The following is a 27733-nucleotide window of genomic DNA, read 5'->3' on the forward strand; positions in this document are numbered from 1 at the left end:
TCCTGCCTCTCACCTTCCACCCATGCCACCCCAGAGAACAGAAACAGTGGTCCCCAGGCCCTTATATTCATTTATTGCTCTGGCAAATACTTGCTACGTGCTCACTCTGTGTCAGGAACAAAACACTGTGTCCCACGGGAGAGAAAGAACAGAGGTGTCATGGGAAAGGAGGTCCTTCCCAGATGATGGGGTGCCTCTGGATCCTGCACCCCTGCAGCCTGGCACGGTGGTTCAGAGGCCCTCAAGACAGTAGACTCCCTCTCAGTCCTGGCTTCATGTAGCCAGTTTCCAAGAGCAGGGACATCAGATGGCTGGGCCCGGGAGGACAGGGCCAGAGCTGAGGGAAGGGAAGGAGGGTATTTCTCAAATAACCTTGCCTGGAACTTGAGCCCTATATCTGAGACTGGTTGATTCTCCCCTGCCCCTCTGGCTCCCTTCCCTGGCAGCTGGGAGCCTGAAGGTGTGCAGGATGCTGAGGCTTATGTACCCATAGGAGCCCCAGGCCACAATAGGACCTCCCATAGCAGGAGAAATACTCCTCTCCATTTCACTGATGATGAGAGGGACGCTCAGAGAAGAAAGAGACTCATCCAAGGGCTTGAAGAAGTGGGTGCCAGAGCCAGGACTGCAGCCAAGTCTTCGGGGTCCTGGGCTCCTCCCACAGGGTGGCTCCATCCACTCCACCAGTCAGGGGATCTGGAGGTGCTGACTGGGCTGACCTTACCCGGAGGGTCATTTTAAAAGAACACATGAACATGTATTGGGCAGCGGTACAAGGAACATTCTGGCCATGCCCCTTCTGAGATCTCACAGGCTCCAAGGACTGCCCTAGAAGAAGGAGGTATTTCCCAGAAGGATTTCTGGAAGGAAAATCAACTTTAGCTGTAGGATTATCCAGGCTGGGACAACCTTTCTGTTTGACCCCTTGATGGCACTTCAAACCCTCTCCCTCATCTACGGCCATTGCTTCTTTCCCCAGGAGCCCCTTGCCTCACACTTTTCTTAGAGAACTCTGAAATTTCACCAAACCATGCCTTCTCGCCCCACAGACCCGTGCACACATCTTCGTGGTAAGACGTGTCTGCACTGTAAACATCTAGTTGCTTATTTGGCAGTGGTCCCAAAGCCTGCTTTTGGAAGGGAACAGTGTCATTGCCACCATCATCAGTCAATCATCAGATGTTTATTGAGCCCTTGCTGTGTGCTGAGCATCATGCTTGATGGCACGGGGGACACTGGGAAGCAGACAGAAGTCTCTGGCTCAAGGAGCTCGCAATCTAGTTTGAAAGGAGAGGAGGAAAGTTAAGAGTGCAAAGACCATGGCCTCAGTCAAGACTTGCTGCAGGGAGAGGATGGGTGACATCCCACAGACAGAGCAGATGGCATGGAAACAGTGGGATTCAGGTGGAAGAGCTGGAAAGGCAGAGGTGCTGGCCTTGGGTTTGAGCGAGGTGTGCATCTGGTGAGTGTCAAGAAACCCAGCTGAATAGAAGGGCCCGGATGGGGTGTGCAGCTCTAAGGGACAGGGTCATTGAACTTGCCTGAAATGGCATCATGGACCAAAGCGAGCAAAACTGCACAGTGTGGGAGGCTGGGAAATCTGGGCCCCTAATTCTCCACTGAGGCCCAGGGTGAAAGGTCCAGCTTGTCAATGGCTGAGCAATCCACAAAGCCTTGAGGGTAGTTGTTGGCCTGGAATGGGTGCCGTGGGACCTTGGTGATGTGGGTGTTGTCACAAACAAGGCGTGAGAAGGACATTTTCTGTAGAGAGTCCTGCTGCTTCTCAGTGAAGACCCCAGGGTTCTCCCACCAGAATCTGCAGAGACAGAAGCAGGGTCTGTCCACACAGCTCAGGCGGTGGCCCCTCCCTCCCCACTGTGCCAAAGGGGAAGGAAGGAGGTCACTGGGAACACTCTGAGGTCTGGACTAGTCCTCACACAGGACTTGTCCACATCGCAGAAGGGTCTGCTCACCCCTGCCTTCCTCATAAGGTCTCACTTGCCTGTCTCCATCACGAATCTGCTGGAACTGCTTCCCCAGGAGGCAGGCCAGGAGAGACCCCACTCGGCCCCTCTTTACCAGGGGCTCAGCAATCGCCCCAACCCAGATGTCGATGTTGGCAGGGGTCCCGTAGAGATCCAGTAACTTTTTAGCCAGCCTCTTGTTCTTCAGCACAGCATCCAGCTCCTTGAGTGTCTGGGGCTGTGAGAGGTCACAGAAGCTTCTCCAGGAGTTGTACCCTAGGGCAGAGGGGCTGATGCTGTCTCATCCCAGGAGCTTCTCACCACAGCCCGCCTTGGGGACATACCTGCCCCAGCTCCATCAGCCCCAGAAAGTCTGGACTCCTAGCCTTTGGGACGGGGTGGGCGGGGATCCATTGTTTTACACTTGCGGTACTTCAGGCATGAGAGGGCTAGCAGGTTATGTGGTGCTTACTATGGGTCCAGGCACTATTCTAAGCGCCGTAAAAATATGTAAATTGAAGAACAGAGATGTTAAGTAACTTGCCTAAGGTCACATAACTAGAAATGGCACAGCTGGGACTTGAACCCAGGCAGTTTGGCTTTTAATTACTACATTAAATTGCCTTTCATGGGTATAAAAGAAAGGTCCGATAGTCATTGGTTTCTCTCTATTGTCCTCTCTCTCTCTCTGTCTTTCTTTTTTAAGTTTATTTATTTTGAGAGAGAGAGAGAGAGCATGAATGGGGGAGGGGCAGAGAGAGAGAATCCCAAGCAGGCTCCACACTGCCAGCATAGAGCCCAATGCGGAACTTGAACCCATGAAGCCATGAAATCATGACCTCAGCCAAAACCGCAAGTTGGATGCTGGAACCGACTGAGCTACCCAGGAGCCCCTCTATTCTCCTCTCCTGATTCATCTCAACACAGGCCCTACTGATCAGTCATCTGAATCGGCACTAGACATATACTATCTTTATCATCGCTGCTCTAGGTCTGTGACTTTTCTGGGATTTTAAATTGGTTTTACAAGTCAGTTGTTGATCTCTTTTTCATTTGAGGAGCTCCAAGATGGTATCAGATATGTTCTCTTGTCTCCACATTAGGGAAAATGGAAGACGCCATTTCACAGATGAACAAAATGAATTTTAAAAACTGGTATCTCTGCCTTCTGTTTTAGAATTGGTCAGATCCTTAGGGTTAATGGAAGAGTCCCCAGGAACCCTAGAAAGAAGCTAAAAGTTCCCTGGGCCAGGCAGGACCTCAGGCCCACTCACCGGGCATCCCGTGGTCTCGACAGCGCTGTATGTTGATGGCGGCCAGGTCGAAGCCGTGGATCTTGTGAGTGGGCTGGAAAAGCTTGCCGCGCAGCTCTTCTGTTATCATTTTATTCTGATTCATCAGCTTGGGCTTCTTGGCCAGCAGGCCCCTGACCAGAGGGTCAATTCCACCTGCAAAGGAGAGCCAGAGGCCGTCCTGGGGATGTGGGTAGCGTGAAACTATCTTCCACTGCTGGCCCCTCCCCCCCCCACCAGACATTTCCTCTCAGGTAAAAGTAGGGCCAGCTGAACATCACAGGTTGGAGGCCGGGAGAGAAGAGCCAGGTGCAGCCTGCAGAGTATGCTGGGGTTGGAGGGCAGTCCAGACTGCCTGCCTGGGGCCTGGGGTGGGGAAGATAGAGGCATTACTGGGGCAATGGCCTGCCTATAAGCTTCAGAAGTTTTCTGGAGCTCTAGCTCAGAAAGCCAGCTCCTTCTCCTTCCATATGTTCCCCCCCGGAACTTGGAAGTATGAGAAGAGGTGGCGGAAGCCTACAGAGAATGGCCCTGACTTGTGAGGCCTGAGGTAAAGCCAGTTGCGACACAGCCCAACCCAAGGTAAAGGGGAGCTGGGGCCAACCTTTGGCACGTGATGGAGGTAGGAAGCCCTAGAGGAGAGCAGGAAAGAGCAATTTATTTCCCAAGCTCATGAATTCTTTGTACAGGGGTCAGAGAAGCCTGAGGCAGGGAAAGCCCAGGCACCTTCGAGGCCAGAGGAGGAGAGAAAGAATAATAACTGATATATATCGACCACTCCCTGTGTGTCAGGAACCATTGTGGGGTGCTCTCACATTTATGCCACTTAATTTTTTGTATGTCCTAGTGAGATAGGTACCATCGTTCCCATTTTACAAATGAGGCTCAACGAGGTGAATTCACTTGCCCAAGGTCACGCGGGAAGTGCCTGGAGTCTGGCTTCTACACCAGGCTTCCCTAGAAGCAGGCCACAGAGTGAGACTGCCCGGTGACAGTGCTTCCCCAAAAGGACGTACCCTCTTTGACCATCCTCCAGGTGTTGAAAAAGAGGGTGTGCAGGGGGAGCTCTGCTTCTGGACCCCAAGGCTGATAATTCTCATCCAGGCGGGACATGGTGGAGGGGACCTCCGTGTGGCCAAAGCGGAAGGCAAAGGTGAAGACATTGGAGATTCGGGGGTCAGCAGATTGGTTGTAGCCTCTGTATGGAGGGAGCCACTTCTGCATCTCATCACCGAGCACAATGGGTAGATAGTCCCTGAAGGTGATAATCTGGAGGGGGTGGGGATACATATCATGAGGAAAGGGTAAGAGAACACTTAAATCTCCACAGAGTGAGGCTGGAGGAAGCTGCAGCTGAGAGGGATGAGTGTTCAAAAATCTAGGAGGGCAAATGGATAGCATATGTGCCCATTTCCCTTCCTGTGACCATAGCAGACATTGCTAATTGATCATGACACTCTTTCTGCTGGCCGCTCGTGTTATAGATGGAATTGTGTCCCTTCCAAAGTCATATGTTGAAGCCCTAATGTGACTGTATTTGGAGATAGGGCCTATGAAGAGGTAATTAAGGTTAAATGAGATCATAAGAGTGGGGCCCTCATCCAGTTAGGACTGGTGTCCTTATCAGAAGAGAGAGAGAGAGACTAGGAAGGTACACATACAGAGGAAAGACCATGTGAGGACACAGAGGGAAGGCGGCCATCTGCAAGCCAAGGACAGAGGCCTCAGGAGAAACAAAACCTGCTGATACCGTGGTCTTGCAGCCTCCAGAACTGTGAGAAAATAAATTTCTGTTGTTTAAGCCTGTTGTTAATCAGTCTATGATATTTTACATATGGCAGCCCAAACAAACCAATATGAAACCTTAACTCAAATCATCTTTAGGTAGATACTTTTCATTCCTTGGATGATTTCCTACAAACATCTCCAGCAGCAAGATTTCTGGATCCAATTTAAAAATTAATATTGAATTATGGAGATTTTTGACAAGAAATAAAGGGAGATATCTCTCTTTAATCGTTAAAACTAAGTGCATGGGGCTTCTGGTCCCAGAACAAGATGGAGGAGACTCATTTCCCCCTAATCTTCCACACTAAATATATGTAAACACTCTGGAAATTATTCCATAGACAACATAAATAGACTTTCAAAGCTGGAAAGAAGGTGGACTGGCTGACGACCTCAGGACTTGAGGAATGACAGCACAGTGAGTTCCTGTATGCCCCCAGACTGAGTGCAGGAGAGCCTGGCAACCTGGAACCCCCAATAGGAATACACAAAAGGAGCCAAAGGGAGCCTGCTCTTTCTCTCCAAAGGACTGGGACGGGGGAACCCAGCAGAAACCTAGTGGAGAGCCCCTAGACCTACTTCACAACCCAAGCTCTGAGCCGTCCACAACTCAGGCTGGTGGATGGTCTGATATGCCTGCAATGGTGGCAGCAGTGAAACCCCATATCTCTCTGTTCTTCACACAACAGCCATAAAGTGTGCTGCACCAGGTGCAGTGGCTGCTGCTCCCCTAGAAGGTTGCTGGGCAACAGAAGGCAGCCAGGAAAGGGCCTTCCTGCCTTGCAGACTGCATCAGTAGGCACTGAATGTGAACCCCAGAGTCACCAGAAGAATGAAGCAGACCAGAATAGCACTGCAAAGGCTCAGGAAACAACTGTCACCGGAGGGGGGGGGGGGGGGGGGCGCCTGAGTGGTTGAGTCAGTTGGGTGTCCGACTTTGGCTCATGTCATGATCTAGCAGGTTTGTGAGTTGAAGCCCTGTGTTGGGCTATTTGCTATCAGCAGACAACCTGCTTCAGATCCTCTGTCCCTCTGCCTGCCCCTCCGCTTCTCTTTCTCAAAGATAAATTAAAAAAAAACTTAAAAAAAACCTGTCATATGAACTAAAGTCCACAAAAGTATGCCAGACATACATGTTAAGCCCAAACAGACTTAAATAGGATCCTGAGTCTCCTAACATAACTAAAGTATCTAGGATATCATTTAAAAAATCACTCATAATGCCAAGAACCAGAAAAGCCACAGTTTGAATGGAAAGATAATCAATTGATGCCAATACCTACATGAATCAGGTACTGAGATGATCTGATAAAGATTTTAAAACAGTTGTCATAAAAATGCTTCAACAATCAATTACAAGTTACCTTGAAACACAAAACAGACCATCTCAGCAAAGAAGAATTTATAAAAAAAAATACTGAAACTGTAGAATTGAAAAATACTAACTAAAATTAAAACTTGTTAGGAAGACCCAGTAGTAGAGTGGAGATGACAGGGTAGAACTAAAGACAGATCAGTAGAATTAACTCAATCTAAGCAACAGAGAGAAAATAAACAAAACAAACACACAAACACCTCAAACAAACCAGAACCTCAGGGCTCTGTGGGACAATAACAAAAGAGCCCCAGACATAGAGAAGAAAGGGGTGGCTAAAAAAGAATTTGAAGAAATAAGGTCTAGAAACGTCCCCAAACTGGTGAAAGACATACACTTACAGATTCAAGAGGCTGAATGAATACCAAACATTATAAACCCAAAGAAATGTACTCCAAGATGCATTACAATTAAACTTCTGAAAACTAAACACAAAGTCTTAAATATCGCCAAAGAGAAGCGACACATTATCTACAAATGAACACCAATGTGAAACCATGGAGCCCAGAAGGAAGGGGCATAGCATTTTCCAAGTGCTGAAAGAAACCAGAAGGAAGAGTAAAATAAACCTGAAGCAAACAGAATAGGCTAAAGAAGAAAAGTCTTATTAATGAGGAAAGACCTTAGACAGAATTCAACGTCTGTTCATGATAAAAACTCTCCATACACTAGGAATGGAGTGGAACTTCCTCAACCCCATCAAGAGCATCCACAGAAGATTTACAACAAACATTACACTTTTTTAAAGTTCATTTATTTTGAGAGAGAGAGGAAGAGAGAGAGAGTGACCACAAGCAGGGGAGGAACAGAGAGAGAATCCCAAGCAGGCTCTGCACTGTCAGCACAGAGCCCGATGTGGGGCTCGAACCCATGAACCATGAGATCATGACCTGAGCTGAAATCCAGAGTCAGATACTTAACCAACTGAGACACCCAACCAACTGAGGCACCCCAACAAACATTATACTTAATGGTGAAAGATTGAATGTTTTCCCTCTAGGATTAGGAAGACAAGGATGCCAGTTCTCACTACTCTTATTCAACACAGTACTGGAAATTATAGCCACTGATATAGGACAAGAGAAAAAATGTTTAAAAACATAGATTACAAAAAGAGAGATACAACTGTCTTTATTTGCAGATGACATGATTGCATAGAAAATCTTTTTTTTTTTTTTTTTTTTGAAAATCTTAAAGATTCTACAAGAAGAACTCCCCAAACTGAGCTCAGCAAGGCCAGGGTCAACATATAAAAATCAGTTACATTTTTATGCACTGATAAAGAGCAAGTGGCAGGTCAGAAAAAATGTAATACCATTTATGACTTACCCAAAGAAAATGAAATATTCAGGTACAAATATAACAAAACATGTACAGGATCTGTATGATAAAAATTACCAAATGCTGATGAAGTACAGCAAAGAAAACCTAAACACTTAGGCACCACAGTTGTTGTTGTACCACAGTTATGCAAAAACATTAGCACTGAGGAGGCTGGGTGTGTGTACTGTTTTTTTTTTAACAACCATTTACAGATTAGAAAACTCAATGTTGTAAAGATGTCAATTCTTCCTATATTGATCTATAGTTTTGATACAATTCCTATCAGAATCTCAGCAAGGTTTTTTTTTTTTTTTGTAGATGTAGATAAGCTTATTTAAAAATACATAGGAAAAGGACAGACCTGGAACAGCAAAAACAATTTGGAAAAAGAATACAGTGGGAAGAATCATGGTTCCCCATGGTAAGTCTTGCTGTGTAGCCACAGTAAACACTGTGGTGCTGGTATAGGAATAGACACATAGATTAACAGAATAGAATAGATAATTCTGAGATAAATTCATATTAATATGCCCAAAAAATTTTTGATAAGGAACAAAAGCAATTCACTAGAGGAGGGATAGCCTTTTCAGTAAGTGGTGCTGAACAGTTGGACACCCTGTGGCCAAAGAAAATGAGCCTCACCCTAACCTTCACACATTATACAAAAATTAACCCCCAGTGGATCATGGCCTTAAGTGGAAAACATAAAAGTATAAAGCCTTTAGGAAAAACCCAATAAAAATCTTGGAGATCTAGGACTACAGAGAGTTCTGAGATTTGACACAAAAGCCCAACCCATGAGAGAAAAAAAAAAAATGTGTCCTGATTGGACCTCATTAAAATTAAAAACTCTTACTCTGCAACAGATTCTGTTAAGAAAATGAGAGATTGGGAGAAAATATTTATAAGTCACATATCTGATTGAAGATTTGTATCTAAAATATACAAAGAACCCTCAAAACTTAACATTAAAAGATAATCCATCTGAAAATGGGCAAAATATATGAACAGGTATTTTACTGCAGAGGATATACAGGTGGCAGATAAGCACAGGAGAAGATGTTCAACATGATTAGCTGTTAGGGAAGTGCAAATTCAAACCACAATGAAATAACATTACATACCTATCAGAAAGAGTAAAATAAAAAAACAATGACAACAAATCACGACCAGGATGCAGAGAAACTGGATGTTTCATACACTGCTGGTGGGAACATAAAATAGTACAGTTACTCCGGAAAATAGTTTGGCAGTTCCTTTTAAAACTCGAAATGGACTTGCGATATGACCCACTGCACTTGGGCAGAGTTTTCCCAGAGAAAGGAAAACTTACTTGCATGAAGAAATGTATACACGAATGTCTATAGCAGCTTCATTCATAATAGCTCCAAAGTGGAAACTCTCCAGATGTCCTTCACTGGGTAAATGGTTAAACAAACCAGGGAGTACTACTCAGCAACAAAAAGGAAGGGACTGTACACGTACAACAGCCTGGATGAACCTCAGGGCAATTATGCTGAATGTAAAGAGCCAGCCTCAAAAGGATACATACTGCATGGTTTTATCTAGGTAACATTCACCAAACAGTACAGATGAAGAGCAGATTAGTGATTGTCAGGTGATAGGGACCTGGGAAGGGGGAGGGTGGATGTGGCTATCAGAGGGGGGCAGGAGGGAGTCCTGAGGTGATGGGAGAGTGAAGTATTTTTATTGTGGTGGTGGGTTACATGAAACTACACATGTGATAAAATTGCACAGAGCTACACACACACACACACACACACACACGATTGCATTTAAATCTGGTGAAATCTGAATAAGACCTTTGGTTGGTGTCAATGTTAATGTCCTGCTTTTGATGTTGTACCACAGTTATGCAAAAACATTAGCACTGAGGAGGCTGGGTGTGTGTACTGTTTTTTTTTTAACAACTTCCTGAGAACCTATAATAATTTCAAAATAAAATGCTTAAAAAATACGTGCACAGTTAATTCTAGTTAGTCAATCAGCCAATCTACAATAGCAATGGACTCTGCCTGTGACATGTGGCTTAGGTGCGGAGAATTGAAAAAGAAGACAGTCCAACTGAAATAACCCAAAGAGCTCTGCAACAGTCAGTCCCAGGAGAGACGGAGCCTTTGGTCCCAGTGATGGTGGCATCTGGGCAGGCACACTGAGTGACCAACAGACAAATGACTCTCCAACACTCTGAGTTCAGGGATTCATTTTGGGGCAGAGAAGCTAAAGAAACAAGAAGGAGGGCTGAAATAATGAGGCAGTGGGAAGGAAGCAGCGGAGGAGAAGGGAAGAGGAGGTGCGGAACACAGAGGAGGTAGCTGGAGGGTGGCTGTGGGCAGAGCAGGGGTGGCGGGGCGGGGGGGGGGGCAGAAGCTAGGTGGGTGAGGGAGGCAGTGCTCCTGGGCTTCTGTACCTGCATGAAGGCTCCCAGGATTTTCCGGGCTTCCTGGTAGAGCTTCTCTCCATCCCAGTGAGGGTTGAGTCTCTTTAGTTCTTTGGCCAGCCGGTTGTGCTCTCGGAGAAGGAGGGTGTGGGAAGCAGCCAGCAAGGTGTGCTCGGAGGCTCGGAAATCTCCTGAAAGTCCAGAAGGCAGGAAGGTTGGTTCCCCCTGAGTAGCCCCAAAACCCAGTAACTTGCACAAAGAAATACACGATAGTGCCCCCAAGGGACCCTCTCCTAAGCCCCTCCTTCCAGTTAACCTAAGGGAAGTCAAGTGGAATGGGATGGGGGTTGGGATTCAGAGGCTTGAATCTCAGCTCCACACACATGATTTTTAGCTGGGTCACTTTGGACAAGTTACTTGGTATTTCTAAGCCTCAGTCCCTGTATCTGTGAAAACGGGGATAAGAAGGCTGACTGCACAAGACTGTGCTCAAAACTACAGATGACATGAAAAAGGAAAATTTTGCTAATTACAATCCCAACTCCTTCTAAGATGGGGCAGTACAAACAGATAAGGGCTTTTGGTGGAGAGAAACTTTGAAAAGTTTTATGAATGGGAGTTTGAGGGCAGGTTCCTAGGTAGGGTCGAATTTGTCCATGTAACAATGGGAGAAGTATCTAGAGATGGGGGCCTTTGGAAGAAAAGAAAGAAGAGAGTGACAGGATAGGAGGTCAGCTAACTGGCAAAAGACCAGGTGGTCACAAGGGGATTTCTTGTGTCCTCTAATCTTTAGGAAAAGGCTATTAAATTCCCAAATGCTTGGTCTTACCGGATATTTTTGTGGAAAACAGGAAAGGGCTCAGTTTTGTATCTGGATTGATGTGAGATATGTGTGAACACAGAATCGAAGAGATCTACCCAAGAGATCTGGGCCTATGGACTGGCTTTCTGCCATGTCCAGGTAGGTGGGGCGGGGGCGGGGGTTATCCTGACAGAGTAGATTTTTGGAAGAGGAAAGGCCTCCAGGAGCCCAAGGCAAAGAGGACCAGGAGGACATGAGGCCCCCAGAATGAACAGAATTGGGGGGCTTTGGTTGTGCACAGGTTGTATGGAGCAGGGGCCTTGTGCCAAGTTTATAAAAAGCCTTAAAAATATGCATTCCGTTTAATCTAAAATTTCTTCTTCTAACAAATTATCTTAATAAAATTATTAAAAATGAGTCCAGGGGCGCCTAGGTGGCTCAGTCGGTTAAGCATCTGACTTCAGCTCAGGTCATGATCTCGCGGTCCGTGAGTTCGAGCCCCGCGTCGGGCTCTGGGCTGATGGCTCAGAGCCTGGAGCCTGCTTCCGATCTGTGTCTCCCTCTCTCTTCTCCTCCCCCCTCCCCTGCTCGTGCTCTCTCTCAAAAATTAACAAACATTAAAAAAAATTTGTTAAATGAGCGCAAAGATTCATCAACAAGGATATTCATTACCTAAAAACAATAAAGTAAAAATTAAAATTAAAATTAAAATAAAAAAAATAAAACATAAAAATAAAAAAAACAGGAAAACTAGAAATGACTTAAGTGTTTCTAAATAGGATTGAGAAAATAAATCATGATAATGTATGTCAGGGAATATCAGGCAGCCAGTAAAAATCATGCTGGAGAATATTTAATGATGTGATATATTAAGTGAAGACATCAGGTTATAGAACATAACTGATAGTATAACCCCAATTATGTAAAACAATGTAGAACTATATCTATGATTTAAAAAAACCCGGAAAGGTGGGCATTAAAAATGTTAACAATGATCATTTGTGGGTGGTAGTTCTTATTTGTGCTTCTCTGGATTTAATTGTTTTGTTTGTTTGATGGTGAACACATGTTCTTAGATTCTGTATTCATCTGGGCCCTTCTACCAGTCCTGGACCAGTGCCAGAGGCAGTGGGGGCTTGGTGTGCATTTTTCCAGAAAGCATGCGGAAAGCAGCAGCAGTAAAGCCTCTCTGGAAGCTACCTAGCAGCCTCCTGAAGTTTTTCTGGTCTCTCTCTGCTCCCAGTCCTTGGGCCCCTCTGTTCCCAGCCTGGACTCACCTGCCAGGAAGCAGGGCACTTGGGCCGTGGTGTTGATGAACTCACAGGGGCTTGGCTTCTTGATGTCAAAGGGCAAGTAAGCCAGTCCGTGGTCCCAGATCTCCTGGTTCACAGCCATGAGGCCCAGCGGGCTGCTGAGGTTTCGAAGGCGGCTGGCCAGGCTGGGCTCAGGACCGTATACAAGGCTGGCATCCAGGAAGGAGGTCAGAGCGTTAATCTGATCTCGAGCCAGGGACTGATAAGGTGGAGTGGGGCAGACGAACCCAGCTCGGAAGAAAGGCATGCACTTCCCTTGAGTCTTCACCTTGGGGTCATTGGGAGGGAACTGCAGAGAGATTGGGGGGTGGGTGACTGGGCAGAGGTGGCACAGCTGGGATCTGGCAACCTCTCCCCAGGGTGGGTCTGGATGCGGCTGGCAAAGATGCTGATGGAGCCCTCCTGGGACCCTGGGACCAGACACTGATTCCAGATGCCTCCTGCTGACACTATACGTCCTGAGCCACAATGCCCTGAAGTTCATTACATCCCACTGTGTAAAAGGTCTGAGGGGAATCATTCACTCTTTTATAGCAGAGGTTCCAAATTTTTGGTGGGGAGGGAGTCCTGAGATCCCTGGACAGGGAAGCAGGACAAGAAATAGGAAAGGCTTTGTTAATAACTACTATGAACGGAGTACTTGGGGGGTTCAGTCAGTTGAGCGACCGACTCTTGATTTTGGCTCAGGGCATGATCTCGTGGTTCATGGGTCGAGTCCAGCATTGAGCCCTTCCCGCACGAGTCCTCCTTCACAAACTCCCCCCTTCCATTAAGCCTCCCCCCAATGAACACTGTGATGAGCCCCTGAGTCCAAGTCTGCTTGGTATTCTCTATCTCCCTCTCTCTTGACCCCTCCCCCATTTGCTTGCATGCACTCTCTCAAAAGAAATAAACAATAAAAAAATTACTAAAAACAGCTACCATTTATTTATTTTGGATCTAACATGTGCTATGCATTATGCATACTTTATCTCACTTTGGTCCTCAAAAAATGTAAGGTAGATAATTCAGTTCCATTTTACAGGTGAGAAAATCGAGGCTCAGAAAGGTTAAGTAATTTGTTCCAGAACTTGTAAACAGGAAGGGAAATATATGGGATTCAGATCTAGACTGACTTCTCTCCACAGTCCGTGTTCTTTACACCACAGCACAGAGCCTTGATTTGTTTGAGTGAATAAATCACTCTCTAACTGTAAAATAAGAAAAAAATGGGGCACCATTGCAAGTGCCTCTCTCTTCCTGCCGGAAATCCCCACAAATCCCTGCTCTCACTCTGATTCATCCATCAAATTGCAGCTCTTTCTGGGAGCAGCCGTCCCAGACCCCGATGACTTACAGCAGGGTTCTACAAACTTCACTGTGTATAGAAGGAATCTCCTAGGGATCCTGGTATAATGTAGATTTTGTTTCCCAATGTCTGGGATGAGGCTTGAGATTTTACATTTCTAAGAAGTCCCCAAGTGATGCCAATGCTGCTGGGCCAGGCACAGAGACGACCCACCCCTCCCCAGAGCTTCCCAATTTCACCATTAGTGGTTACTTGTCCATTTCCCACACAGGCTCTTTGTCCTTGAGGAAAGGAACAGTGTCTTATTCACCTTTGAATCCCCAGTGCTTAGTGCCATGCCTGGCACGGAGTAGATGATTAATGTCTATTTATTGAATAAATGGATGAGTGAATAATGGATGTGTGAGGCTTGGGAAGCTGTCAAATCAGCATTCGAGATCTACCATGAGGTACCCTGCTACGTCAGGGAGGCAGGGGTTTTGTCACCAACAGCTGCAGGGGCCTACCATGATGGGGAAGCAGTTGTCTCCCTGGATACAGTACTTGTCACACTGGGCTTTGGAGTACTCGCTGCTCCCCAGCTCGGTGTCGGGGGCAAAATCCAGGTCATGGTCCACAATTTGACCCCACTGCATGAACAGCAAGGACGTGTTTTGGTCCAGAACACCCTCCTCACTCAGGTAGCCTGCAATCTTGTTGGAAACCTCGCGGGCCTACAGATGGAGACAGAAGGGGAGGAAGGATTGGAGGAAAAAGTGCTTTGAGGAGTCAGATTCAACTGCAGTTTTATTGAACACCCAGGGTATAACAGGTACATTTAATCCCCATGACAAGTTTGTGAGGTGGGTGGCATTACACCTTTTCTGAAGGTGAGGACACTGGAGAGGTGAGGCCAATTTCCAACGGTCCTGCAGCTACAAAAGGGGATAGTAGGGATGAGACTGAACACACGTCTGCGGGAATTGATGGCTTGCAAGGCCAGTGACCTTTCCACTATGGAAAAGGGAAAACAAAGACAGGCTGCTTGTGAAGCGACAGGGAGGTGCCAGGTGTCTGGGAGGAGGAGAGGGGCTCTGGGGGAGGGGCTGCCAACTCAGAAGAGGCCAACAGATAGGACCTCCGGGCAAACAACAGCTGATGCACCCCAGGGGCCGGGGCGGGGTAAGCGCGGGCAGGATGGGGCAGGGAGGCCATCTGCCTGGGAGACCCCAGGGTATCTGGCCTGTGGGCAGCTAGGACGTGACCACCACGTGGCTGGGCTCCGGGCTCCGCTGCCCTCTAGTGGCACTTAGGGGAGCACGGCCCGAGCCCGTCCAAGTCTCCGCCTCTCCCCGGCTGCGGGTCCCACCTCGTACCTCCGCCCTCCCACCTATTTCTTCTTCCGTTCCGTGCGCGTTTGGTGGCGCTTCCCGTCCTCTCTGGGTTCTCCCCCTGCACCCTCCCGCTCGGGGCTCGCGCGCACCCCGGGCCCGCCCTCACCGGCGGGAGCGGGAAGCCGTTCCGCGTCCTCCCCGGCGTCCACCCGAAGGGCAGGGAGAGCCCGTCCTCGTACTCGGCGGGCAGCCAGCGCGCCAGCGCCCTGTTGGCGGCGCCCAGAGCGGGGTTCCTCCTGAAAGCGAGCAAGACGCGCCCTCAGCCTCGGCCCGCGCTCCGGGCTCCGCTTCTCCAAAGCCCTGGGGGACCCGTAGGGAAGGGGCGGGACTCCGCCCGAGGGAAAGGGGGCGCGGGGGAGGCGCCTCTCAGACGGGGAGGGGGGTCGCTGAACTGCGTCCGCTCTGAAGGCGCGGGACTACGGCGGCCCCTTTGGAAGACGGGGAAGCTCGGGAAGGGTCCAATATGAACGGGTTCCGGTGGGCCGCAGGCCCGGGAGGGGGAGGCAGCGGGGGTTCTGCCGGGAATGGCCAAGCGGCAAAGCCCCTAGCTGGGCCGCCCCCGACAACTGCCCGTGCCCCCTCACCTGTTGTTACAGTCTCCTGTAATGGTTCGGTAAGGATTGTCCTTGTCACATTTCACCACAGGAACGGGGGCACCACAGCCCACCTCCCAAGACAGTGCAGTCAAGTCCAGGCTAGGTTCTGAAACAGAAGGGACGCCAGAGGGGCTGAGTTCTTTCTCCATTCTGAGGCACGGCGGGGAGGCAGGAAACCGAAAGCAGAGGGGAACTTACTTTTCTGGGAATGCATTGGTCTGTTTTAGGTAAGCAGTTCTCAGGTGGTTTCTTGTTTAATCCTGACAACTCATTGAGGTAAGAGGTTTAATTCCCATTTTACAGATGAGAAACTGAGACCACATTGCTCAAGGGACTTGCCCAAGGCCACACAGGTAGTAACTGTGAAAGTTGCTAGCATTGTTAGTGATTTTTTTTTTAATTTTTTTTTCAACGTTTTTATTTATTTTTGGGACAGAGAGAGACAGAGCATGAACGGGGGAGGGGCAGAGAGAGAGGGAGACACAGAATCGGAAACAGGCTCCAGGCTCCGAGCCATCAGCCCAGAGCCTGACGCGGGGCTCGAACTCACGGACCGCGAGATCGTGACCTGGCTGAAGTCGACGCTTAACCGACTGCGCCACCCAGGCGCCCCGATTGATTTTTTTTTTTTTTTTTAATCAGGGCATTCGAATCAACAGATCTTTCTTTTAGAACAAAATACCGCTGAGAGGTTAAGCACATGTTAGTAGGAGTTAGTCTGATAAGACAGCTTTTCTTCTTCTAAAGCTTCACTGACATCTAAAGTACCAAGCAAGCAGGAACCTAGATAAGGAAGATGTTGGGAAGATACAGGTAATTTTTAAAAACTGTTTATTATCGAGAGAGGGCAAGTGGGGGAGGGACAGAGGATCTGAAGAGGTGGCTCTGTGCTGACAGGCTGACAGCAGCGAGCCCGATGTGGGGCTCGAACTCACGAACCACGAGATCATGACCTGAGCCAAAGTCAGGTGCTCAACCGACTAAGCCACCCAGGTGCCCCGGGACAGGTAATTTTTAAGTGAGGGGCGCTGTGGTCCTGGGAGGAGTAACATAGTGGGGCTTTACGCAGCAGAGGCTCCCGTGCTGGCACAGAAAGGAGAGAACTGCTAACCTCCTAAAGCAGTCTGTGATCCATCCCGGTGCCTGCATGAAAGAGAAGCAAGGGAATCTTGCTCTATGGGGGCTTCTTCAGGGGACCATCTGTGAAGGTTGGCAGGGGCAGGGGTTCAACCCTCTGTACCTTTTGAGTCTCAGAGTCTAAAGTGATCCCTATTTCTCCCTACCTCATCCCAGTTTCCTTCTTTTGGAACTTTGGCATTTGCTCAAGTCCTAAGCCTGCTATCTTCCTGGACCTGCTGTTTTCCCAGGAAGAACTTGCAGCCCCTTCCTCTGGCTGGGACCAAGCCCCTCCCTCCCTGACCCTCCAGAAGCTGTGACATTTGGTAGGGGTGGGGGTGGACGGGTTGGAGATCACAATCAATCCGTCACCTCATTGTTTCAGCTCCATATTATGCAAGACAAGATGGAAATCTCATCTCCTGTGACATAATCCCAGTAAATCCCCCTGATACAGGTGGCTTACATGTCTCCTTTATGGAGACATAAAGCACAGTAGTGGTGACACTGTGGTTTGGGACAGGGAGCCCATGTTTGTTGACTTTTGTACTTCCTCTGGACAGAGGCTTTACAGATGGCATTACACAAAGAGCATGAATGTCCCCTTATTTGGAGTTGGCAGTGTGACCTTGCTGGGCTTGAGTTCCTTTCTCTGCAAACAAAACAAAACAAAATAAAACAAAACCATACTGGCACAGCTGTCCCCTCAGCCCCTCCTTGCTCTGCAAGCCCATGAATCTGAGCAGGGAGAGCCAAGGAGGTGCTCCTAATAGGGGATACAGCTTTTGGTGACTCCTGTTCACTCCTGCGGGGTCATGGCCCCTTCCCGCCATCAGAGGGTCAGTGGGTTTTCTGTACCTGTGGCATTGGTCAAGGCCACTTTCTGCCTCAGTCTCTTTAAGGATTCCTCCCACACCTGCCCGTTGCGGATGGCTGTGCGCGCCTGGCCTTTGGCATGCTTGAGGTACTCCGAGAGCTGTCGAGTGGTGGGTGCCTCTGAGCTCATGGCGGCCTTTAGCCTACAATGGAGAGCGATAGGAGAGTCAAGACTGGGCCCTCCAGCTCTGAAGCTTTAGAAGGGGTGTGAAGGGATGTGTGTCTGGGGAGGAGCCACAGGGGATGGCGGCAGCGCGGGCAGGAGACGAGCACTCCCGCGCTCTCAGAATCTTTCTCATTTCCTTTCTGATGCCTCTGGAAAATCTCTTCTGGGAGGAGGAAGCTACAGTGTGTCTTTAAGCTTCGTTGGGTCTGGTTCTGAGAAAGGGCAGGCAGATGGAGGTGAGCGCTTCCTGAATTAGAATCAGAGGGTTGTAGCTGTGCTGGCTGGGTCAGAATTAATTAGAGAAACTTAAAAACACCTAAGCCCGGGATGTCCTGACTCAGACTCAGGAACTCCTGTCATGTAGGAGTTTAGAAATAACAAGAGAATTCTAGAGATAACAAGCCTAGGGGCCTTCAGTTCTTCCCATGGAAACATCCTTAACTGCAGCTAGCCCTGGAGTTAGCGTGGAGTTTGCTTCGATGTGGGCTGTAGCATCCAGCCTCTTGCTGACCATTTTTGGGGCAAGATGTTCAGCCTTTTTATTCTTAATTTCCCATGTGTAAAGGGAGAAGCCCAAATCCCTGCTACTAAGAAGTTTGGGACAAACACAGAGATGACTGAGTGCAAGGTGGTGTTAGGAAAGTGCCTCCATGAGAATCCACCACCCCTTCCCCGTGCCTCAGTCTCCACACATGTGGGAGGAAGGGTTCCGTGGGATGATATCTATGGCTCTGAGACTCTGAAACATTGGAAGTTGCTCAGCTTCTCACAAAAGACAGCTCTGCTTTTGGGGTACAGTTCACTGGCTGCAACAGCTGGCCTGATCTATAGGTTAGGTTCTTAACTATTTCCGGGGTGAGGGGGCATGGTGTCTCAGTCTGAGGGACTTCCTGGGCAGGTCGGACAGGGACAAGGATGACTGGGATGATTGCGCTCTACTTGGCAGGCCGACCCCCGACCAGCCTCCCCCAACCTCAATTAAAAAGACCCAAGACAGTAAGCCAGACTGTCTTTTTGCTGCTGTTGCAAGAGACTGCGTGGCCCAGTGGCCAGGAGGGCTACACTGTCCAGTATGGTAACTTCCAGCCACAAGTGGCTATTTAAATGGAACTTCATTAAAATTAAATTAAATTCAGTTCCTCACTGGTACTAGCCACATTTTAAGTGCTCAACAGCCACACGTAGTTACTGGCTCCTGTGTTGGATGGCCCCGATACAGAAAACCATCACAGAAAGTTCTGTGGGCCCGCACTCACCTGGAGTTGGGGCTTAGGAAGCAAGATTTGAACATTGGCTGGTTTGACTTGTGACTGCCACTTACTAGTTATGTGCCCTTGGGCAAGTTACTTAACCTGTCTGTACCCAGCTTCCTTATCCATAAAATGAAATAACGACATTTCGTTGAGCCATGCTATTTGATCATTTTGACCTCAAAAACAAGCTATTTCATGTAGTTCAATTTAGCATTTCATACGGTTTGGGGGAGGAAGGACTGTAAAGCTCCTTGAGCTGTATCTGGCGTGGAATACACACATGTGTTAGCGTCAGCGCCACCGTCCTCATAGGCCAGGGCCCAAAGGGTCCCCCACCCAATAAACAAGGTGCGCTGCTGGGCCTTCCAGGGCTCCACCTGGAAGGTCCCACGCAAGGTTCTGCGTGCTCCTTCCTTCCTCCTGTGCCCTGGGCTCTGCGTGCCTCCCCGCCTGAATGCGGGATCCCTTCTGCTTTGCTCAGGGCTGGGCTCCGTGGGATCAGCCAGGGTTTGGGAAGAAGTCTTTACCCATCTCCAGGCCTCCACCCTCATCCTAGCCACCATCGCCTTCATCTGGACAGCTGTAGCAGCCTCCTGACCAGGGCCCCGCCCCACTGCCCATCTCTCTCCACCCCCTGCTGTCTGTTCCCCACACGGCTGCTGGAGCGCACTTAGAGTGAAAAGCAGACCATGGCACTCTGCTTACCCTGGGACACGGATGAATCCATCTGCTTATTGCACACACACTCCTATTGTGGTGCCATCACTGCCTGTACCTAGTTCCAAAACATTTTCATCATCCCCCAAGGAGACCCTATACCCATTAAGCAGTCTCTTCCAATTCCTCCCCTGCCCTCCTCCGCCAGCAACCTCTAATCTGCTTTCTGACTCTATGGCCCTTAGCGTCCACCTCTCTGGCCTACCTGCACGGTGTGCTCCTCCCTGTCTACCACCTCCACCAGCATTGGACTTGTTTCTGTTTCCCGAACACCCTAAGCTCTTTCCCGCCTCAGCACCCTTGCCTTTGTCCTTCCCAGTCCCTGGGATGCTATCCTCCCGGCTCTCTACATGGCTGGCTGCTTCTCATCCTCCATCAGGCTTCCCTGATCCCTGGGCCTAGAGTAGCAACCATCGCTTTGTTTATTTCCTTCATTGGATTGTTTGTGTAACAAGATGGTTATGTGTGATTCTTTATGTCTCCATGAGGCCCCTAAGTCCAAGAACTAACCAGTAGGAATGAAGTCCAGAGCATGGCTGGTCAGTGCACAGCTTGCAAAGGAGGTAACGAACACTGATTTTGTGGCCTTTACTGTATCCTTACCTTGGGGCTATAAAAGGATTGAAGTTAAGGAGGGAGAGAGAATTTTTGTTTGGAGATAGTTACTGAAATACCAAGTACTTCCCTACTGCCACCATGGGGCTTCCTCTGTGCTTTAATTCTAGTGATAAGGGACTTAAGAGGTGGGCTAGAGTCATGGCCAGTGGCTGATACCTGCCCAAAGAGCCTACAGGAGTGGAGGCTGGCACCACGCACTTAATAGAGTAAGCCAGACAGGGCCACGCTGCACGGGATCTGTATATCCTCCAGCAGCAGGGTGAAGCTTGTAGTCTTCTGGAGCCTGCTTAAAAGGCACCTGGCTCAAGAGGGTATGGGGAGGTGAGAAAGTGAGCCAGATGCTTCTGTACTGAAGGTTGGAGCTGTAAGCTACTGGCCAGAAACTTCTCTGGGTCAGGGAGCTGGCAGCAGAATCTCTGAGACAGCCAACAAGTGCCCAAGGTGGGGAAGACCTTCTGACCCCTTCAGGGCACTAAGTTGTCAGGTGACTTAGACCTTGCCCTTTGCTATCTCTCCTCCACCCCCCCTCCCCCCAGCTTAACCCTGAGGAGTCAGAAACCTGTGTTGGGGGATTGGGAAGAGCCCAGGAAGGAGGAACTAGCAGACCGTGCTCCATTTCTCATTATAAACCTAATAAAGCAGCTCTGAGCCCAGGGATGTAGGAAGCTCTAGGCTTTGTCTTCTTACGCTGACATTTAAATTCCTGAAAGGATACTGTTCTTGGGACTAGAAGTGGCTGGAGTACCTCTTGTCTTCTAAAAGTCAAAAAAACAGTTATGGAACTGCTTAAAAGTCATTCAAGGGCCAAGGAGGAAGGAAGCCCCAATTCTAGTGCAAAGGGACAGCAAGAGGAAGGAATAAGGTTGTTTTCTGCTCAACACAGTGGTTATTCTTGTCTGTATGCCTCTAGCTTGATGGGCATCCCGAGAGCTGGGACCCAGTCTTCATTGCTTATTTCAAAGATCCCAGCCCCTAACATGTGGTTCGAGGGTGGCTGACTCTGCTGGTGGGCTGTGGGGTCTCCAAGTGCCCTTGGATCTTTTTATGGCATTAGGGTGCTGCGCCCCCTAGCTGCTTTGGGTGTAGTTGCTGACGGCTCACACCTGTACCCTTCTTGTGTGATTACTGAGCCAATCCTTGCTTAACTTCCTTCTTTGACCTTTCCAGCTTTGCCCTCTCACTTCATTTACAGCTCTCCCAAGAGTAATTCTTAATTAGTCACCTGCCCATGAATCCATGTCTCAGGTTCTTCTTCTAGGGAACCGGGCTTATGTCAGTCAATATTAGTTGAATGAATGGAAAAATTCTACCAACAGGCTTTCTGAGACTCTGTAATGCATGACCCAAGGAAACATCCAGCCATGTGGAAGAAAGTGCTTCCAGGATTAGGTTAGGCATCCTATTCAAGGTAATTTACAGGCTAAGGATTTTAAGACTCCTATTTGTCACACACTCAGAGTTGGGGGGTGGTGGTAGCACAGTTTGGATGATTGCTTTCTCACTGGCTTGTCAGGGCTGGCCTAGATGTGCTCGTCATTAACCAGAAGCGTAGCAAGGGAAGTACGCTGTGTCTGTGTCTCACGTACCTGGTCCTGGAATCCAGGAAGGCCTTGTTGACTTGGACCTTGACCTGATTCACAGCATCAGAGATGGCAGCAGTCGTGGTGGCCCGTGCTTGGAGGAGGAGGGACAAGGAGCAGAGTATCTGACACCATTCCTTTGAGATACCCTCTGCTTCTGTCTCCCTCTTTCTCAGCCATTACCCTCACCCCTCAAATCCAAGCAGGCAGAAGATTGAGATTAGGAAACATTCACAAGAATCCTCAAGGAGAAAAAGAATAGAATGGGAAGAATGCTCTCTGATCCTTGATAGGATGTCAGAATTGCTCTTCAGAGGTCCACTAGAATACCCAGGGATGGGATTAAGGTGTGTGACCATTCAGGTTGGCTTGGGCTACTGGGCTGTGGGGATTTTTCTGGGTTTTGGTGAGGTAGACACGTAAGTGTCCATCAAAGGGCTTAGCTGATCACCAGGGCCCTGAGGTAGAGAAGGAGTGGTAGGAATTCTTGTTCTCACTTGTATTGGGGTCTGGAGCATGGGAGGTGGGGTGTGGTGAGTTAAATGGTGTCCCCCCAAAATACATGTCTCAGAATGTGACCCTATTTGGAAATAGGATCTTTGCAGATGTAATTAATTCAGATAAGGTCATAAAGGTACAGGATTAGGGTGGGCTCTAGATCCAATGACTGGTGGTCTTATAGCAAAAGGACACACAGGATACACACAGAGAAGTATGTGAAGAGAGGCAGAGATTAAACTGATGTAGCTATAAGCCAAGGAGTACCAAGAATTGCTGGAGCCACCAGAAGCTAGGAAGAGGCAAGGAAGGATTCCCTTCTAGAGACTTTAGGACCCTGCTGACACCTTGACTTTGGACTACTAGCCTCCTGAACTGTAGAACACATTTCTGTTGTCTTCAGCCACCCAGTTGTGATCCTTTGTCACAGCAGCCCCAGGAATTCAATATGGAGACACTTACCATTTGTGGCCAATGCTGCAGCCTGAAGCAAGGTCAGGAAAGCTAAGAGGACTGAGAGATGGAGGGCTTGCATTGCTGAAACGAGACCCAGGATCAGATATGAGCCTTGTAGAGCCCCCATGGGAGGGATGGAGTCACAGAAAGGGATGGTAAAGCATAAAAAGCCCAGGGAACAGCAGATGCCCTAATATTGGAGTAGAGGTGGGGAAACTACAATAACTTAAGTTAGCATCAATCATCTGTGCAGACCCATGCCTGCTATTGGGAGACATGGAAAGAAGCAGGGCTGGAAGGGAAAGAACTCAGGCTTCAGGGTCAGGAGATCTGGAGTTAAAGTTCTGCATTTTCTACAACTAGCTCTGTGACATTGGGCAGGTTACTTAACGTCTCTGGGCCCCTGTCCTGGCACGTGAGGGCCAACTGATACAGGAGGTCTGATTCTGCCCTGATAGCCTGTGACCTGAGATCCTGTACCTGTCTTGTCACAAGTGTGAGAAATGCTGTTACCAAACCTGGAACAGGTCTTTGGAGTTCCCCTCCTTCCTTCCCCTGGGGATGTATTGCATCCGGGGAGCATGCCTGAGAAGCAGGCACTCAGCTCCTCCCTTCAGAAACCAGCAAGGGCTTCTACCCTTCCTCAAAGAGCCAATTTGATGGGAGCACATGAATGAAAGTTGTGACAAAGGTCAGGGCTCTCCTGGGCCCACAGCTGTGCCCCAGGCTGCCTGGAGAGATTCCAGATCTTAGGTTAACCCCTTCATTGTGAGCTTTAACCCTGAATGTAAATCATCAGACAAAAATACCTGCAGCTTTGTTGGCTGATGAGGGGCTTTGGGGGGTAGAGTGTTCATGAGGTTTGGTGGTATAGAACCAAAATACCTTAAAAAAAATGTTTATTTATTTATTTTGAGAGAGAGAGTGAACATAGGAGCAGGGGAGCAGCAGAGAGAGACAAGGAGACAGAATCCCAAGCCGACTTTGCACAGTCAGCGCAGAGCCTGATGTGGGGCTCAAACTCACCAACTGTGAGATCATGATCTGAGCTGAAATCAAGAATTGGATGCTTAACTGACTGAGCCATCCAGGTGCCCCTGAACCAAAATATGTTTTAAGGAGATTCTGGCTCCAGCCCCAGGAAGCACCCACGGCATGAGATGGAATGATCATTTGTTTATATCATGTTCTCGACAGGCCCCTCAGATTTCACAGGTGGGCATGGGTTCTTCCCTTAGTGTGCATTCACTGGTTGGATTCCAGAAACACACCAGGGAGAACATCTCAGATTGGCTGCTCCCTCCATATCTACTTGAAGCTTCCTAAGAGAAATTGTGGTTCTGGAGCTTTGCCTGAGAGGCCACCTAGGTGGTCTTATGGACACCCTCTTGGATACTCTCCCCTTGAATTAGGCCAGTCCAGAAGAGGACTATATCTGGACCAGGTAATTTTGGTCTCCGCCACACTTCCCCAGTCTTTCCCTCTGTCCTTTTATGATTCCTCTAACAATTTTTATCTTGTTGAATGTACTTTTTGTAAGCTAACTCTAGAAAAAAGGGCAAGGTATGAATAAGTACCTCTCTGGCCAAGATTCTCCTGGGCACTTTCATTTATTTCCAAGAGTTCTCAAATGGCTTAACCCTCGATGGGATCTTGTTCTTACACTTCTATGATCCCGAGTAGAACCATAGTCTTCCTCTTTGTAATTCAAGGAGAACATTGAGCCAGCCAGAAATCTTCCCTTTCAGGCATATAAAGGGCATGATGGGTTTGGAGTAAAATGTATCATTGATATATATATTTTTTAATTCTGGTAAAAACGTGTAGTGTAATATTTATTATCTTAACCATTTTTTAAAAGTTTTTATCTATTTATTTAGAGAGAAAGAGAGAACAGGGGAGGGACAGGGAGAGCAGGGGAGGGGCAGAGAGAGCGGGAGAGGGGCAGAAAGAGAGGGAGAGAGAGAATCCCAAGCAGGCTCTGCACTGACAGCCCCAACTTGGGGGCTTGAACTCAAGAAACGTGAGACCATGACCTGAGCCGAAATTAAGAATAGGACAATTATGGGTGGCCCAGTTGGCTAACATCTGCTCAGGTCATAATCTTCTGGCTCAGAAGTTCGAGCCCCACATCAGGCTCTGTGCTGACAGCTTCAGATTCTGTGTGTCTCTCTCTCTCTGCTCCTCCTTTGCTCACGCTTTGTCTCTCTTCCTCAAAAATAAATAGGATTTATTTATTTATTATTTATTTATTCATTAAAAAATACATTAAAAAAAAGAGTAGGACACTTAACCAACCGAGCCACCCAGGCACCCCTGTTTTAAACCATTTTTAACCATACAGTACATAGTAGTGACAAGTATATTCATATTGTTGTACAGCAGATCTCTAGAACTATTTCCTCTCGCAAAACTAAAACTCTATACCCACTAAAGACCAACTCCCTTTTCCTTCTTCCCCTAGCAACAACCATATCATTGATTTTTAAAGAGGGCTGATGGGCACACAAGTATTCATTATACTGCTTTTTCAATGACTGATGTATTTTGTAATAAATTAAAAACAAAAGTAAAAGGTTAGTCTATGAAAAAAGACATCATCTGAGATAGAGGAAGAGAAATATCATAGTTGAAGACATGACAGTTGAGAAATCTAAACAGGAAAATCAACTTCCATGCTCATTTCTCTTCTCCCTTCCTTGGACCCCCTTCCCCCTCATACTCCTCTCACTGGGAAGGCAGGGAGAGACCTCAAGGCCAAAGCCAAATTATTTTCCATGTCTTGGCCAACTTCCCTGGTGTGTGTGAAGGAAGGATGTGGGACAGAAAGCAGAGCCAGGCAAATGAAAGGTTATGCCACTGCGCTGGAAAAAAAAAGGTATGCTAAAAGATCCTGAAGGGACACTGTCTGCAGCCAGAGCCAAGCAGGGTGGAGGGTGGAAGACATAGGGCTTCAGGTGTAAGAGGTCACCAAGAGGCTTCTGTGATGTTTGGATATTTATCCACATTCTTATCATCATGCTCAGTGCAGAAATTATTTCCCAAGCCCTTTGGTTTGCAGCAAAGCCTGGGTCCTTCTCTGGGACATGAAGCAATATCCTGAGACAGAGTCATAGCCTCTGCCCCTCTAATGGCAGGGCTGGTCCACAATTCCTTGCCTCTATTCACATCCTCTTATACAGTGCTCTCTCTGCCTGATGAACTATTCGTTCTTCAACAGCCAGGCCAAATTTTGCTTTCTCTGTGAAGTGTAGCAGATTTCTCCACGCAAAGTTAGGTCATTCATTTTTCTGTCCTCCCGTTGTACTCCACTCATATCACATATCACTGTTTTCATGTCTGTTTCCCCTATCAGACCATGAGCTCCTCAAGGGCTATGTCTTATTTTTGTTTTTTCCCATGCCCAAGCCTAGTGTTGGTACATAATACGTGTTGGGTTCATGCTGAATAAATGAAACTCCAAGGGCAGAGAAGTTCAGCATCTGGAAGGTACAGAGAGTCATGATGGTGACAGTCCCTTAGCCCACACCTTAATGTGCCTACTAATCACCTGGGGACCTGATTGAATGCAAATTCTAACTCAGAAGGAAACAGAAGGGCCTGAGAGCCTATATTTCCAACAGGCTCCCAGGAGATGCTCCTGCTTCTGCTGGTCTGCAGTCCACACTCTGAGCACCAAGGCCTTCCAGAGTCTGGCTCTCAAACTTGCTGAGAAGTCACCAAGAGGGGCTTCAGGAAAGCCTGAGAAGGGAAGGAATCAGTGGGATTCTTTTCCATGAGTGGCAAGAGCTCTGTTGAGGGTGGTAGGATGAGCCATAGGAAAACTAACAAACACGCCATCACCCCCAAAAAGGTTCTATTTGATCTTTTGAGTAATGCCAGGATCAAGAGGAAAATGGTCAAGAGGAGAAAGTTCTTATCAAGATCTCTTATTTTTTTAGTTAAAAAAAATTTTTTATACTAGGCTTCATGACCTATGTGGGGCTTGAACTCAACCCTGAGATCAAGAGTTGCACATTCTACCAACTGAGCCAGCCAGATGCCCCTATCAAGATCTTCTTAGAAGAAACAATCCCCTACTTCAGCCACAGGGTTTGGGACACCCAATCACATAAAACACAATATGATTCAACCACTCCATTCTTCCAAAATGAAGACCATCTCATATTGCTGCAATTCATATACCTGATGGAGATTCAGGTGTCCACAAGAGCATTGAAGACATATGGGACTAGGCATTCAGGGCTAACTAGATGTTCAGATATGCTATAAATACCAGGCATAAGGTGCTGGAAACAAGATAAAGATCTGAGAGCCCCATCTTAGGAAACTCTTAAAACACTGTAAATTTTCACTCTAGTTTAGAGGTTACATGATAGCAATCTTAAGAACACCACTTGGAGCATCATTCTGTTATTATTTATCCCCAACTCTGTGTGTTATCTCTTAGGCCTCAGTTCCTAAAGATGGTGGATGAGAGGTCTTATGGTACCTTCCAGCCCTAAGAGTTTATGATTCTGTGACTGTTTTCAGACTTGGAAAATCTGCCTTGCCCACATGGATTTAGTCACATTCTCCTTACACCAAACAGGAATGATCTGCCATTGTGGCAGCCAAATCTGGCACCAGAAAATGCCCACTGAAGACAAGTCCAAATGCAGTACCAAGCTTTCTGAGAAGCCTTTAGGAAATTTCATCATCAACTTTGCAGAAATCATGAAAGATTAAAATTAATGGGTCTTACCTGCCAAGTGCCTTGGCCTCTGGTGGCAGCCAGTGGAGTTATTCTGCTAGGAAGAACTGGTGTTTTATAGGTTCCACCAAGAATTTATTTCTGGGAAAGGCCAAGAAGGGAGATTTTGAGGGACTGAGATGGCTTGGAGGTTCAGCAGGAAACACCCTGTGACTCCAGGCAGATGCATGAGGAAACTGCAGGGA

At 47.9% G+C, this 27733-nt stretch overlaps 1 protein-coding gene and 1 long non-coding RNA gene across 2 annotated transcripts; one reads left to right on the top strand and one right to left on the bottom strand.

The window, feature by feature from the left end:
• Positions 1-1474: 1474 nt before the first annotated feature.
• LPO (lactoperoxidase) lies at positions 1475-27733 on the bottom strand. Its single transcript, XM_086686864.1, has 13 exons — positions 27540-27733; positions 22802-22876; positions 21848-21935; positions 17490-17650; positions 15504-15621; positions 15026-15155; positions 14053-14259; positions 12223-12547; positions 10174-10334; positions 4273-4525; positions 3239-3412; positions 2003-2240; positions 1475-1816 (listed from the first exon to the last, which is right to left on the bottom strand). The coding sequence occupies exons 2-13, from the start codon at positions 22872-22874 to the stop codon at positions 1609-1611; spliced, it is 2136 nt and encodes a 711-aa protein (XP_086542990.1). The 5' UTR covers positions 22875-22876; positions 27540-27733; the 3' UTR covers positions 1475-1608.
• On the top strand, positions 16141-17326 carry LOC147574236 (uncharacterized). The gene is made up of 2 exons (XR_015244044.1): positions 16141-16328; positions 16413-17326. It is a non-coding gene; the product is annotated as an uncharacterized LOC147574236 (long non-coding RNA).

This window comes from Puma concolor, chromosome E1, assembly GCF_028749965.1.
Source record: "Puma concolor isolate L17-30 chromosome E1, mPumCon1.1.hap2, whole genome shotgun sequence".
Taxonomy (NCBI): Eukaryota; Metazoa; Chordata; class Mammalia; order Carnivora; family Felidae; genus Puma; species Puma concolor.